The sequence below is a fragment of the Acanthopagrus latus genome, chromosome 13 (genome assembly GCF_904848185.1).
Source record: "Acanthopagrus latus isolate v.2019 chromosome 13, fAcaLat1.1, whole genome shotgun sequence".
Taxonomy (NCBI): domain Eukaryota; kingdom Metazoa; phylum Chordata; class Actinopteri; order Spariformes; family Sparidae; genus Acanthopagrus; species Acanthopagrus latus.
The window spans coordinates 5,666,954-5,682,744 of NC_051051.1; the positions used below are offsets into that span (position 1 = coordinate 5,666,954).

General features: G+C 45.1%; 1 protein-coding gene across 5 annotated transcripts in view; it reads right to left on the reverse strand.

Moving 5' to 3' along the window:
- Window positions 1-11,092: 11,092 nt before the first annotated feature.
- Window positions 11,093-15,791, reverse strand: part of myo18aa (myosin XVIIIAa) — a 72,627-nt gene continuing 67,928 nt past the window's right edge. For all 5 annotated transcript variants that reach the window (XM_037119980.1, XM_037119982.1, XM_037119981.1 and 2 more), the window contains 2 exons: window positions 13,966-15,355; window positions 11,093-11,229 (listed from right to left, as the gene is read on the reverse strand). In XM_037119980.1, coding sequence (XP_036975875.1) covers window positions 13,981-15,355 — 1,375 coding nt within the window. In that variant the 3' untranslated portion in view covers window positions 11,093-11,229; window positions 13,966-13,980. The remainder of the gene's footprint in view (window positions 11,230-13,965; window positions 15,356-15,791) is intronic.

Consider the following 15,791-nt stretch of genomic DNA (forward strand, 5'->3'; position numbering starts at 1 on the left):
AGTGCAGTCTGGTTTCTACAATAGCTGCGGCACTTTCAGATGAACGAGCTGAATCCAGGAGCGGGAAGCGAGGAAAAGCATTACGACGGAAGCCAGGAGACATTGTCCCACGCGCCAACGCCAAAGCTGTTTATTTTACACATCAGTAAATCATCGTTTAACTTTCCTCGCGATGTTTTAGTGCTGATTTGTGGCTCCCATTTTGTGGCGATGGCATTCTCGGCGCCACAAAAAAACAAAAAAAACCAAAACAGGATTTAGCCAGAAAACAAAAAAAACCCTTGAATGCTTTCTGTCTATTTCTGTTCAACAACAGCCATTTTTCTGCCTTGTGTTGTGAAACAAGGGGTGCAGACTTTTCTGCAAGAATCCAATGGATGCCACACAATGAGCGAGCCTGCCAGCTGTCTCGGCAATGACGTCGTTTGTTTGTTGTATTTCTGTCTCACAATGTTTTCTCCTTGATATACAGTACTGAACATGCATCCTATTGTGAGAATGTTGGTGATATTCAATTGACTCAACACTGGATGGAAAATATGCTCTGAATACATTTTGTCTCTCTTGTGCAAACGAACCACAGGCAACATTTCTCCCAGTCGTCCCGAGGAAAGAATCTAATATTGAACTGCAGCCGTTTCAGATCGGCCTCGTGGTAACACAACGCTGATGTTAATTGCTTCTTATTTAAAAAAGGCAGAGACGCTATCCAGAGCCCCACGCTGCGTGACAGTCAATAATGTGTCTGGACTACAAAAGGCATATTGTCTACTCGCACAATGCCGTGTGATGTAGACGGCTTTACGAGCTGGAAGACCATTTACTTCCTGTAAACTCGCAGTTCCTTTCCATCCCTAAACTGGCAGTACACAGGTTTTCTGCTTTGACTGTAAAGTAAATGTTGATTGGTACGATGGAATAAAAAAATCACTGGCGTCTGCATTGGTTAAAACTTGCTATTGAGGTACAATTTCTGTTTGCCACCGGCAAAAAGGAAGGTCAACTGGTTCATCAAGACAGGTAAGTTGTTACGTAGGTGTGCTTTTTAAAGATTTGGCTGTGAAGCAGTCAGATCCGAAGGTTGGCGGTTCGATTCCACCCAGGGACGAGTTCATTTCACACAAACTGAACAGTGAGAGAGTGCAACGCCTGTGTCTGCATGCATCGGGCTGTTGTAACTATAACAAGACCCGACAACTCCTTCAAGTGCGCTGTACTAGAGCGGCTGTGGGGCAGGGGTAGAGCCGGCGTCTTGTTATCGGAAGGTCGCTGGTTTGATTCTCCCTGGTCTGCATGTCAAAGTGTCCTTGAAGAAGATACTGAACCCCAAACTGCTCCTGATGTGCTGGTTGGCACCTTGCATGGCAGCCACCACCATCAGTATATGAATGTATGTATGAATTACTGTCAGTCGCAGGAAACAGTCCAGTTGTCTTTGCAGCAGCGGCACCAACAACAACACCACCTGCAAAAGCTGTTTGTTGCCACTTTAAGTTAACTTAAGGCTCATTTGTTTTGGCTTTATAGAGTTTTCAGACTTTTTGTCCATTTTGATAATCACCTCGCTATCAAGGTAGCCAGTCAGCTAACTGGAGGCACTGTCGACTTCCTAAGCATGAGGTCGGAGTTTTGCCACACACATTTATAATAGTTACCGATCTTTATTTCCACTGCACTGAATTATAGTTTCTGTTACCAAAAGTACCAGTGGGTGATCTGTAGCGTGTGTGAGTAACACCAGAATTCAGTGTTGAATGACAACCATTTCAGAGACGAGTATCACATCTTATTTAAATATAGCAATGTAAGCAGGCTAATGTGTCGTACAGTCTGTTTTGTGCTCCGTCGCATGTGATCGTGGTCCCGAGACACATAAACAGATAAAGTGACGTGGAATGTTGTTGAACGTGATAAACAGTGAGGTGAATTAACATTACTGCTGTAGAGTCAACTCTAAGTAGTCGTTAAGGTGGTTTACTTTTTTTTTTTTTTTTTTTTTACAATTAGCTTTGTGCATATTACCTTAAATGTGTGTGTATATTTAGAGACAAATACAATATGTGCCCCATTTATTTGTTGTTTTTGTTTCATTGTGAGATGTGAGTCGTTTCGCAGTACATGGTTCTGTTGTGTTGCACTGACAGTGGTGTGGAATAAAAGGGAAGTCAGAGGGGGCAATCAAGTGTTGTAGCTTTAAATATAGCGTGTCATTAATGATAGCTTGCAGGGCACTGTACTGTGCTGCATCTTTACCACTTACACGTCTGTACATACTGCAGCTCTCCAAACATAACAGGGACGTACAGACTGAACCTCAAAGCAGCTCTTCAGCTGTAGTCTTCATTATGTCTGCCATCTGTTATTTCTCCTGAAAATATGTTACAGGCAATTTTCTTTAAGTTCCTTTGTGGAACGCAGCAACCAGCGCTGCACAGCAGTTAGTTAGCTAGCTCTGTTTGAAGAGTCAGAATTACTAAAGCAGCACACAGAACCTGTCACAGACATCAATAGTAGGTGTGTACATTATTTATTTCCAACACTGGAGATTTATGGTCCCATTTCTCATGTCTTTCTGAAGCCAGCCTTTTTCATCCCGGTACGACATGAATAGTGAGAGCTTACCTCTCACTGAAATGCCACGCTGTTTAGCCGGGAAAAAACCTGCAGATAGCGAGAGAGAGAGAGAGAGAGAGACAGCTCTAAATTATATGTCTGTGTATATTGGGCCCCCGCAGGAAGACGTGAAATAAATGCATGTGCCCTTGTGCTGCACGAGGTCCGTCGCAGGTTGGACAGACGGCGCAGATTAATTTGTGCCACTGGCGTCGGGGAGGTTCCGTTGGGCGTGCGGCTCGAGCAGCGGCCTGGAAAAAGAGGGAAGAGGGCAGGGGAAAACCACGGGAGCACTTGCGCGCCCTTCATCGAGCACCGCGGAAAAAAGGACGGAGGTGAGGAGATGTTATGCATAAATGGATCCATCTGAACTTTCAGCGCCGCTGCCCGTTTTTGACTCCCGCAAAAGGTCCCTGGAAGAACGGAGGCCTTTTCCAACGCTGATATAACCTGTTTTAACAGCATCACCTCAAGTGCTGATAGTGAATAATGGAGTGCCTATTAGTCTCCCATTTGCCTGGATGCAAAGTCTCCTAGCAACATTGCTCGACTCTGCGATCAGGTGGGTGTTTTGTGTCACAGGGAACGCTGATGTCGAGGTAGCGCCGCACATGAAATGTACTGCAGTTTCAGATTTTAAGCATTTGACACAATCACCGGGGTACGCGAAACGATTTGGAACACCTCTCTGTGCAATTTACTGGACAAACTTTTTAGCGGCGATGTGGATTTCATCTTTTTAACCATTTGAAAAAAAATCATCCCTCCCACACAGATAACCTTCATTCGAGTTCCCAGGGTTTGCTAGGTAACACTTAAAGCATTTGAGTGCTAGCTCAGAGCTCAATAACAACTAGATGGAAAGAAAAAATACTCTCCTGTCCCTCTTATTTATTTCATTTTTATTGAGCGGGAAATCCAGTATTCTGCAACGACCTTGTGCCGAGAAATGAATCCGACCGAACGCTGAAAGCGGATGGGACAACAAGCCGAGTAGAGTGCAGACGCTATCAACAGGGAATATAATGAGCGGGCTGAGATGCAACGATGAACGTCCGTGATGTATAAAAATTCACTAATGATGACTCAGACCAATCCACCGCACTCACATTTTGATACAGGCACGCCTGCCCACACTTTGAGGCTGCAGAGATTGTAAATGTCAGTGCCTTGTCACTCAGACTCAGTCCCACATGGGCAGCGAGATGGAGCCTGCTAAAAGGGAGGACCGAACGACAGGACGGACATTAGTACCCTGTCTGACTCACTCAGTGTCCCGCTGTCAATCTGTGGACATGTTTGAGGCACTGCTTTCACGCTTTTATGCATTTTTTTTTTCTTTTTTTCTCAAATTTCTTTTCAGTGCTTGATTATCTCCATTCAATACCTCACCGCTGGATGCTGATTGGTTCTCCTCCTTGAATAACTGTTTAAGGTCTTCCAATTGGCCCTGGGTCCCAAATTGCTTTCCCCCAATTTCAGCGGGGTTAGGTTGAAATGAAAAAAAAAAGGGGGGAGTGATGTCTTGGATTCACGGATAGGACGTGAGTGAACGTCTCCCCGCACAAGAGAAATGAAAAGTTAAGCCTCTGCAAAACATCATTACAAATATCAGACATCCTGATATATAGCAGAAGCATGATACTGTCGACGACAGATCCAGAAACTGATCCAGTTTTTCTGTCCTCTTTCACACATTCATTTCACGTCTGTGAAAATGTATTAGAAAGCAATGAGGAATTCAAATCCACCGTCCACTGAATTACAATTATTTATCACCGCTGGTGGACTCAGGGGAGGGTGCAGTCTCCTCTGATGCCCCAATATTCGAAAAAATGCAGAGAAAGTGCCCTCTTGGATGCTCCCATGAAAGATAAAGTACAAAAAAGTGTCCTCTAGGGTGACCTTCTAGTGGGGGCTGCATGATAAAGTTTCCTCTACAGTGCCCTTCTAGTGGGGAAAATGTGTTGAAGTGTCCTCTACAGTGCCCTTCTAGTGGGGAAAATGTGATGAAGCGTCCTCTGGGATGTCCCTGTAGCGGAGAAAACTGCCGTCTCTTCACTATAAACATGTCAGGACTTGGACGTGCCGCACCACACACAGCTGGTGCCGCCGTCCCTCAAACATCCTGAGTCTGCCACTGTTTGTCACATCCGATTCTGTTGGACAGAACGGTCCGCTATAGGTTGAGATGTCTCTGCTGCGTGAGACAGCAGTGATACGCGTCCATATGCATATCTATGGCAGCCGTCCAGATCTGGCTTCCTGCAGTCATTTAGACTCTGCACGTCGGGACTCAATAACAAAACACCGTTCTGGAGCCAAATGGCCACTGGGCTCCTGTATTAGTTTAAATAAATCCCCCTTTGGAGAGGAATGTGTTCCTCTGGACGCTGACGCAGTACAATATCCTGGGGTTTGAATAAAGTGACTGCGAGCGCACCAGCGCCTTCCATCTGCTCGTTGAGTTATGCTTGTAAATTCTGCAATTAGATGCATAGTTAATTTCTGCTATCTATCAGATTATAGCTCATGAGTTTGGTGGCAAAGACCACCAAGCTGTCAAGCGCTGGCACCAAGTCGAGAACATTTTATCTCTCGGCGCGATGACTCGTGTAGCGACTGAGAGCTGAAGAATATATTAAGTGTCGGCTCGAGTCGCCATGATGGAGGCTTTCCACGCTTGTTCCCAAACTTCATTCATTTCGTCTGCGCTTTTAAGAACCGTTCGCATTCGGTGAGGACGAATTAGTTTGAAGTTTTCATCGAGAAGAAATATTCTCACAGTGGACGAGACTGCCGAGAGAACGTCTAAAATCATTTGTAAAAGCCACTTGAGGTGTCTTTGAGACTCGGGGAAGATTTTCCCGGGCTGGGAATGACCGTGACGTGGAAACCGGACAGCTTGGCGGCAGCTCACAGGAAGCAACATGGTCGCCCGGTTGGAAGCAGGATCTGGAGATTCAGGGATCATTAGACACGGACCTTTATGCATGAACGGAGCTGCAGAGAACACGGAGAAAAGAGCAAAATAAACCAGCAAAACCACTAAACCATCTCACTTCCCCTTCTACTAAAACACAGCAAAAGTGATCACATCATCTATTACTGTATCGATCAGCACTAGTGGGAAGTGAGAGTACAGCAGCAGCCTCCCACACAAGTCTCCGTCAGCACCTCCACCCCACCACACCCCCCCACCCATGATGACAACCTTCCCATCTGTTTGGCCACTAATTAATATGGACCATGAAGTCGCATTGTCACAACAGAGACGAGCTAACGAGGAAAAAAAGACATGCAGAACACTGTCGCAAGTAAAACTGCTTCGTCACGCGCCGTTTGAGCTTGAAAAAAAAGATTTTGAGCAACAGAAATATGACACGCACACACATTCTCTGTCTCTCTCCATCTCTCCGTCTCTCTCCATCTCTCCGTCTCTCTCCATCTCTCTCTGTCTCTCGCCGTCTCTCGCGCTGCTCTCCATCACGAAAACAAAACTAGGCCAAACTGTGGGAGGATTTCTGAAATTCTAACAGGTGGGTAGGTGTCGTTTCCAAATTGGAGAGGAATCAGATTTGACTGACAAAAAAAATAAAAAAATGGGCACAAAACTCGGCACAGGGCGAAAGCAATCGATCGCGTGCACAAGGCGTATATCTTGCGTATTGTCCATGTTGCATGCAGAGACAAAATGCTCTCCACGTCTCCCACGTCTGTGTTTGACCCGTTGAAAGACTGTGATTGCAGGAGTGCTTCGTTTAGATTTCAAGGGTGGACTCAGGATGTTTGCGGGGGGCAGGGGCGAAAGACAGGGGGAGTGGAGGAGGAGGGGGTAGTTCAAGTCCACCAGCACTTGATTGTTTTCAGGTAATATCAATGCACGTGCATGGGACAGTGTGCAGTAAATCTGCCATTGTATAAAGAGGTAAACAACATGCGGAAGTGGATCCCAGGTCAGATAAGGAGAAAAAAGGACGTTGTGTTTGTGTGGAAAGGTTTCGTAAGACCGCTCTTCCTGGGCGCGCCGACTTCTCTTCTACATCCGAGATTGCAGAGCTCAGAACGTAATGGCAGCAGAAGGTGAACTACAGCAACCAAAAAAACTGAAATCATATCGCTGCTTGAGTTGTCTGGGAAACAGGTAAATGATCTCTCACGACACTATTCAAAAATCCCTCAGATGTATTGGTGTGCTGTAGAGTACACCCTAAGTCTTCATTCCCCCCCCCCCCCCCCCCTTGTCCACATGCACACACACACACACACACACACACACACACCAGCGTCAGGGGCAGCAACCCTCCTTTGGCAGGGACACTAAGCACTGAACAGCTCTGAGCGCAGCAGGAGGCTCCGGCCACCTGCATACTGTGGCGAGGAGATAGAGGGACAAATCCAACACTGAAATTGGTGATAGACGCTACAATACTTTCCTTTTTTTCCACTCCAAGGGTTTCAGCAATTTGTTTTGGGAGGTTTACACTGTGCTTATACATACGCAGGAGCAGCAACGCGATAAATCAAAGATGTCAGGATTGCTAAAACTTATCCTGCTTCCACAGTAAAGTAGGAAAAATAAACTGCTGTTATTGTTCCCCAGGCCCTTTAAAGACCTATGCAAAATGTAAATAATGTTTGAACCCACCTCTGAGCCTCGTTACAAGGGGCCAACTACTGTGCAGTGTTCATTAGAGTGGAAATGATATGTGCAAACAAAGAGAGGCGCCCGTGCAGCACACACTGCTGCGTCTTTTTCATCTCAGAATTGCAAATGAAGGCAGCCTCCTCACCTGGTCCCTGCAGGCAGCGTCCCAGCGCCTCCCAATCAGCGCTTTATTGACAGTAGGCATCCAGCAGGAAAAAAAACGGGAGCACTAATAGTCGAGGATGATGCCTGATAAACACGTTCTCTCTCCCCTCCCTCCGAACGCTCCCCCACATATTTTACTGCCTGGCAGAGTGGCCTCCAACCAAGGTCATGGTGTGAGGATGCTTGGCAAACGGAGCTGCTTATGCAAAAAAAAAAAAGAAAAACTGGCACGCAGTTTCACTGAAGAGTCAGTCCTGGCTCAGTTTGGCTGTTCTCCATCTGCTTTGTAATTTTAAAAAGGTGCAAAGTGTTTTCAAAGAATAAATCAAGAAGTACGCGGACGCATTTTTTTTTGCAGACGAACCGTAAAGAATGCGAGGAAGCGAGCGCCTGAGATGTTCTGCTCGGTTAAGCAAATGTACGTTAACGCACGGCCGCTTTAAGGCTGTTCGCGTGTTTCTGTGGTGTTTTATAGGGGCAGCTGTGTCCATAGAGGCGCAGCATTAGACTTCCACTGCGGCGAACGTCTGTGTCCAAACCGTTCTGTCTAAATAACAGGGAGGGTGGCACCGTAAACACAGCCTTGCTTGGCTTTGTCGAGCTAATGACTTCCTGCTCCAGTGGCTTGTGAAACAGTGTTAGAGCCCAAATAAGTAAAATCGGGAGCAGAATTTAATCTGTCACTCAATGGAAAGCCTTTAAGCAGAAACATGCAGCCACCCAGAGGGTGCACGCAAGTGAAGTGAAATTACAGCGAAAGCTCCCTGGCACCGAGCGAAGCACCGGAGCAGGTTGTGTATAGGAATGAGGATTACAGATTGGTTGGATAAATAGCAGATTCTTTAAAGCAAAAACACACGGCGCGTGAATGTCAACCAAGGTGGTAAGCTAAAACCATCAATCCCCTTTGAATCTCAGTAAGCTCCAGCTACGTAGAAATCGAGATTGATGTGGGTAGGAAGGCTGCGCTTGCTCTCCATGTTTTGATCTTCCTGAATTGGCCCCGAGCTTTGGTTTTGAACCTCGCAGCCGCGCGGCAGTCATATTAACGACCCCGAAGGGCTGCGAGGTAGTGCGGGGAAACGTTGGGTCTCAGAACGGATCCGAATTAATCATTCCGCCGGATTGTTTGCTTCCTCTGTAGCCTCCTGGGAGTGCCGGGGTGGGGTATGATGAGGAGTTACTCTTGGGGTGGATGTGCTAAAATTAATCAAACACACCAATGGCTTGTCTTTTTTTTTTTTTTCTAACCTCCTTCTCTGCGACGGCTCTCTGACTGGTGGCGCCGATGAAGATGAAACAGAAAAATCGCATTTCCAGATCACACCTCCACGCAATTACAGCAAAAGCCAACACGGATTCTGTAAACAAACAGCTGAATTTATTTACTGAAAAACACCTCCAAAATCACTCATGTTACAAATGATCTGTTCAATAATGAAAATAGACAAGCCCCCCCCCCCTTTTCTCAAAAGATGCCTGGATGTACAAACTTGTGAATCATCATTTGTAAGTGCCAGCATCACCATCTCAGAGATGCTGAAACTTACAATATCTTCTTTTTTTAAATTTAACAAGTCTATTCTGAATCACTGACATCAAAGTTTCTTGTATTCCATATTAATATTCATATGTGAAGAAGAGGAAGGAAAAAAAAAAACCTCATAAAATAAGACATGAAATGCAGATTAGCCTCTTGTGAGAAGATATGCAAATAGCAAAAGCCCAGACACTCGGAGAGCTTTTCTTCTCTGCACATGAGCAGACACTTCATTTGCTCACACATGCTGTATGTGCTCCTGTACTCTACCTACATGTCATTTAAATAGTTTTAAAATGCAAAAAGTCACAATCGTCTAAGGATATCTTTTTAATTCCGTAAGGCCAAATATAGAAACAAGAAAAAAGAAACGGCGAGCGTGTCTAGACAGCAAAAAAAAAAAATCACACAGTACTGAATTGTAAGAGCAGACTGGCTTTGAATTAAGGGTATTTTTGGCAGTAGTCTATGAGGTAACACAGAGTCAACAGGCAGCTATAAATAAACGAGGGTCTGACATGGAAAACTCTCCCGAAAACTTCACATCTACCATCAGAATAGTGTTGGATATTGAAATGCACACAGCCTGGGAATCACTCGCTAACAGAATAACTGTAAATCTGAGGGCTGCTCACGACCTGCGGTAAGAATCTCAGTCCCAAATGTTTTCACCAGTTCTACCAACACCGTCTTTGGCGTCTTGAAAAAAAATGGGAGGACCATGTTGTGCTGAAAAAGGATGTACTTCTTTTTTTTTTTTTTTACTACTTAAACCAATTTGGCCCAAAAAAATCCCTCAGTTCAAGACAGTCCGAAAGAAATTCAAACTTGTAATTATAACATTTGCAATATTAATGAGGTAATGATATGAACTCATAGATATTTATTTCATACATAACTGAATAAACAGGCTGTCTGCAGCAGGTCTGCCACATATAAGCAAAGTAAAATAGTATTGTACTGTGTTGTTCTTTAAGGTCAGTTTGTTTATCCAGTTTATTCAGTCATGAAAATAAAGAGAGTTTGTTTATTGAGTTCATTTGGACGCAAATAAATCAGTCAATGATTCAAATTCCTTCCTCACAACTACATAGTGCACCTTTAACAAAGGAACATTATACATACGCTTCTCTGTCTGGGTCTCAAGAGAGAGAGCTCCTTTCTAACGGTAAATAAAAAATTTATCCCCTTCGAAACCTAAAGAAATATGACACGGGTGGATGAAAGCATGAGTGAGCCTCAGATAATTTAGGGGTCTCATTCCACTACAGGATGAGAATATATGAAATAAAGCTTATCTTAATATAATGTTCTCTCACTAGCTTTAAATCGTCTTAATTCATTTTAAATATCACATTCAGGTAAAGACTTCCATTCCACATATAATGTTAAATAATCTATGTAAACTGTATTTACACTTCTTAGATCAGACTCTGCTTTAAATCCGTTTGTCGGCGTCTCAAACGTCACATCTTACAACTCGGCTCAAATGGGAAACACATCCCTCCGCGATGATTTCGCTCTGATGGGAGCAATCGCGAGCGAGCATCGCTTTGTTCGCGCGATGGCTATCTCAACGCGGGAACAAGAGTCGCGTGTGAACTTACAGCGAGATAATTAATTGAAAATGGGTTAATTCCTCCCACTGTGCTAGTCCACATTAATGGGAAAAGAGATAAGAACAGTCTTAATAGTTGGTCAGACCCTCTTGGTGAAGTGTAGCCAGAGCGGGCTTATCTAAATCCTCTTGGCAGAGCTCTGTGGATGGTGAGAGAAGAGGGCAGAGGAGTGCTTAAATTTGCCTGAAAAGCAGCTCTTATAAATAAAGCGGCAGCATGAAAGCTCTTCTGATAGCGCTCAAATTCACTTTTCAGTTTTGTCTAACTTTTTTTTTTTTTTTTTTATTTCCACAACAAGCACATATTAAGCCACAGAAGCGACGTCACTTCATGATCTATTGGAAAATCTAAAAAACAGTGTTCTTTGCGAGCCTCTTCTCCGTCCTTTGCCTCTGGATTCCTCTCTTGCTGGCTTGCCAGGTGGTGGTAAAGTCGAGGTGGGGTGTACGAACCATGTCCCTCCTTTTTTTGCGCTTCGATGTCACCGTAAAGCACCGGGTGACCTGAGTTTGGGTTACGACGCGCTCTCTGCCAAAGTGCCCTCACCGCTGCTCTGCCTCGGCGACTGCCCGCTGGAGTCTCTGTCCGCCTCATCTTCTTCATCAGATCTGCCAAGACCCAGGTGTCTACGGCAAGCGGGAGGGCTGCAGGGGTCAACACACATACAGACACACCATTATATCATTACTTGGCAAGTTACAGCAGAAAAAAAAAAAAAACAGAAAGGTGGAGGGAAGAAAAAAAGGTTGTTGTAAAAAAAAAAAAAGATGGCACGGGAACGCATGAGCAATTCAGGCTGCAGGATTACACTCTTCCCTAGGCAGGAAACAGCACGTCCCCCTCCAGGTGTGCACAGCATATGTCCACATACATTTTTTTTAATGGCATATAGAAAAGATGCATTGCGTATATTCTTGCTCCATCATCCTAGACACAGTTCTACTGAGCTGAAATCACACAGAAAACTCTTGTCTTTTACCCTACAGGACAAATATTCACACTTTCCATGCACGAGCAACGTTCACACACGGTATTAGCAGACAGTGTGTGGAGTTAGTGAGGTAAAAAAAAAAAGTCAAAGGGTCAAGATTTCAGCACTGATGAGCTCAGGAAGAACTCAGGGAGAATTAGTGTGTCCGGCGTTCTGCCTTGGCTCTACCCCCACCACCGCATTCATTAAAAAGGTCATTTAAAACCCAGGTTCTTTACATTCCTTAGATTATGTTGTCATGACAACACATGGCACGGCAGTCACTTAATGCTTTTTTGCTTGACTGGCAACTTGATTCTCACACACGCCTGAATTTAATACAAACCCAGAGGCCGAGAGGAAAATAAGAACTGCGACGTGTCCTCAGCATGTCATTGAATTCCACCCCACAAACGGGTGATGTACTTCTGAAGTATCAGACACAAGGACGTCACTTTGTGCCGAGCAGCGGTGAGGACATGATGACTCAGAGAGAAAGAGTTTTTTTTTGGGAACAGTCTTCGACATGCAGTATGGGATTACAGCCGATGTGTTTGGAGGACGGTGTCGTGTTGGAGGTTGGAGTAGATATTCACGGCAGTAAAAAAAAAACAAATGTTAACCAAAGATAACATTATTTAAAAGACGTTAAAGGTGGAATATGTAAGAACTGGCCATCTGTTGGGGGAAGCTTAACACAAGAGCAACCGCTAACTGTAGCTGCTGTTAGCTTGTTAGCTCGGTTGGCCTTACATCTCGAGAGCTGTTCTAGCTTGTAATACACTGGTTTGACTGATTATTCAAACTAGTGTATTACATTCTGATTTTGCAGTAAAAAAAAAAATCTCATATTTATCCAATGAAAAAGGGTTTTACTGCACATGTTGTCGGCTGTGGCTTAGCATTAGTTTGCATCAGAATAACCAGCACAGTTTTGACTGGAGGTGCCGATGGAGAGCAGAATATTTTGTTTTTCAGAACATTTTTAACAAATGATGCTTTCTAAGAGGTTATAGGACCAAAACTTGCCATTTCAAAAAAGTGGTTGAGACGTACTGTATTGGGGTCCTTACGTCACCCTCGTTCCCTGAGTGCCTGTAATTTCACATCAAAACGAGTGGGGATGAGAACTGAAGTGTCCTGATACTCAACTACAGGCACGTTTATGTAAAGCTGAAGTGACGCTTTGTTCAAAACGAGTATTTCAATTAATTTTTCCAGTTTAGCTGTTTGTAAATATGCATTAGAAAACAGTGCTCTTGACAAACTGGAAGCCTGGAGGCTCTGTGAGTATTGTGGTGTTGGTGAGGTGGGATTTCAAACACAGAGTGCTTAATCTCCAAACTAAAACACTGTTTTGTCAAACTGTCATTGAGTACTATTATGAAAACCGTTATATCATCAATGTGGCCACGTGATGTAACAAACCGGCACGTTTTGATCCTCAGTCCGTTCAGCCTGGCTCTCTAGTTTTCAGCTAGAGAGGCAAACATGTTCAAGGACAATTAAATAAACAATGAAAGAGAAAAACTCGAGCGCGCTGTCTTGCAATTTTTTTTTTTAAATCACAGAGGAGGCAGAGATGCTCAAACTGTCAGTTAAATTACTTTCAAAATAGATGGGCTTCTGAAGCTTAGAGCTAATCTCAGCGTTTTTAATTATGATGCAAAGTATTCTCATATCAGCAGTCGCGTCACTCCTCTTTAAACTCATGTTAAAGCAAAAATTGGCGTAATTGCGTTTTTGCCTAATTGCCAACATCTGTTTGTGCTTGAAGAACAGCTACAGTCAGAAAACCCTCTTGCAAAACACTATGTACTTACAACAGCATCAAATGCAACATTAGGAGAAACGCTCTCATTTTGGGGACGTGCAATCCATCTTTGCAGAGTGGAGACAGTGGAAGTGACGCTGCTTTACAACACTGGCATGTCTGATGACTGGCGTTTCAGTGCGCTGCCTCTGATGGGACGAACACGCGTTCGAGCAACAAAGAGAAAAGTAATCTTCACTGGATTGCGATGATGAATTACACCCATACTTCTCGATAAGAGGTATCCATGCCATTTAGAAATAAAACTGAGGCGACTGGAGTGTGTCGGCAGTGCAGACCAGAGGTATAACTATGGCATACAGCGGTAAATTGATCAGTTTTTAAATAAAGACAAATGTTGACAGGAGCAAAAGAAAAAAAATCATCGGTGGCATGCATTAAGTGGCTAATGTGACTTTCTGAAAATAGTAGCTAGTGCTTATCTTAGTCAACGCAAGTGTTTCACAAAGGTCAGTCATGAATTCAAAACATTCACACGCAGCAAACGTAGTTAGTAGAGTGAGGACGAGTTCCGTCTGTCTCAATCTCAGTTGCAGTTATTTCAGGCTCCTGAGTTATTATCACACCAGGCATCACCTTTAACTGCAGGTATCAGTCACTGTCAGGCCTGTAGAGGTACTTCATCACCATGTTATCCATCTTCTTCTGCTTCTTCTTGGTGTCCTTCTTGCTTGATGGCCGATGACCTGCAGGCTCCTTGTCATCATCATCGGACGGATGCTTCGGGCTCCTTTTAACACTGCTGGAGCTGCGGTAGGAGATGGTCGAGTCGGATGAAGAGGACTCGGACGTCTTCGACGAGGAGGAGGAATCCTCGGACTCGCTTTGCTTCTTCTTGGATCTCTTCTTGGACTTCTTGTCCTTCTTCCCCCTTGAGCTCCTCTTGCTGTGGCGATCATCCGAGGAGGAGTCGTCGGACAGAGAGACTTTGCTTTTTTTATCTCTGCGACTACGGGAGCTGCTGGAACTCATGGTGCTGGATGGTCGATTGCTGTAGTCCAGAGCGGAGCTGGATGAAGAGCGAAGCAGACTGGATGTGCCGAGACCTTCGTCTTCTCCCCTCCTTCTGCTGTCTTCGCTTCCCGGCCCCTTCTTCTCATCCTCTTCCTCGCTGCTGGACTCGTCAAGTTTGCTGCGCTTGAACTTAATAGGTTTGAAGCTCAGCACCTCGTTGATTGCAGCCTCTAAGTCAGGGTCCAGGTAGTTGCGGTGGGAGACCGTCTTAATGTCGGACGAATCCGGCAGAGCGCTGTCCGAGGAGCGCGACTGGCCCGGGTTGGAAAAGCTGCGACTGAGGGAGCGGGGACTGTAAGCTGACGTTCCCCCTTCACTAAAAGCTACACTCTTGCCGCCATCATCGTCGTCGTCATCATCTACATTGAGGCCGAATTCACTGAGGCCACAGCTACGGGCGAGGGACAAGCGTGAGCTACTGCGTCTGTCGTCTTTCCAAGAGGTGCTGCGATGCAGCGCTCGGGGGCTGGAGCGGCTCACGCTGCTGATCGTCGACTTGTTGTCATCATCCATGTCCAACATGCCCCGCCTGGTGGACATCCTGCTGGGGGCCACGGAGGACACCATGGAGTCTCTATCAAACTCAGGACTGCTACGGGAGGCCCAGCGGGACTCCAGACCCTTCCTGGCTCTGCTGGTGGCTTCAGAATAGGCCTGGGAGATGACAGAGCCTTTGTCGTCGTAGTCCTCTTGTGCCTCTCCGGACTTGGACTTGGCTTTGCGGATGCTGGTGTGGTCCGGCGTGTCGGGCTGTTCTTTGAGGGTACTGAACAGGGAGCTCTCATCGCCTTTTCCCCCGATGGAGTCCTTCAGGTTGGAGCGCTTCCTGTAGCTTAGGGTGCTCATGACGGACACCGATCTGGCCTGATCAACCTCTTTCCCATCTTTACTGCTGTCACTCAACTTCTCCTTACCTTCTTTCACATCCTTGACGTCTGCATTTGCTGCATTTCTAGAGAGGCCACGTAATAAAATCAACACCAGAGGCGACCGACAGAACACAAAAAGTAAATATTTAGAAACACCGGGAACTTAAAGGAGTATATTACACACACAGCATGTAATTTCTGCCACTGGATCTCAATCAGAGCACCACAAAAGACATAAGCAGCGTGGAATCATCGCTTTCAGTGCTGAAACAAACACTACTGCAGATAAAAAAAAATCTGTTAAGACTGTTCACAGATAAGGTCGGTTTCTCAAAGTTCTATTCATTAAGTCACCTTCCCTCAGCGGATGTTTCACTGGATGCTATAGCAACAGGGGTCCACAGAATCACACTGTTACCTTGAATAAATGTACAGATTTGTTGGGGTTTGACCACTGTTGGAAACATTTGGGATGATGTTGAAGGTTCTCAGTCATCAGGGTCATGGTAAAGCTAGGTG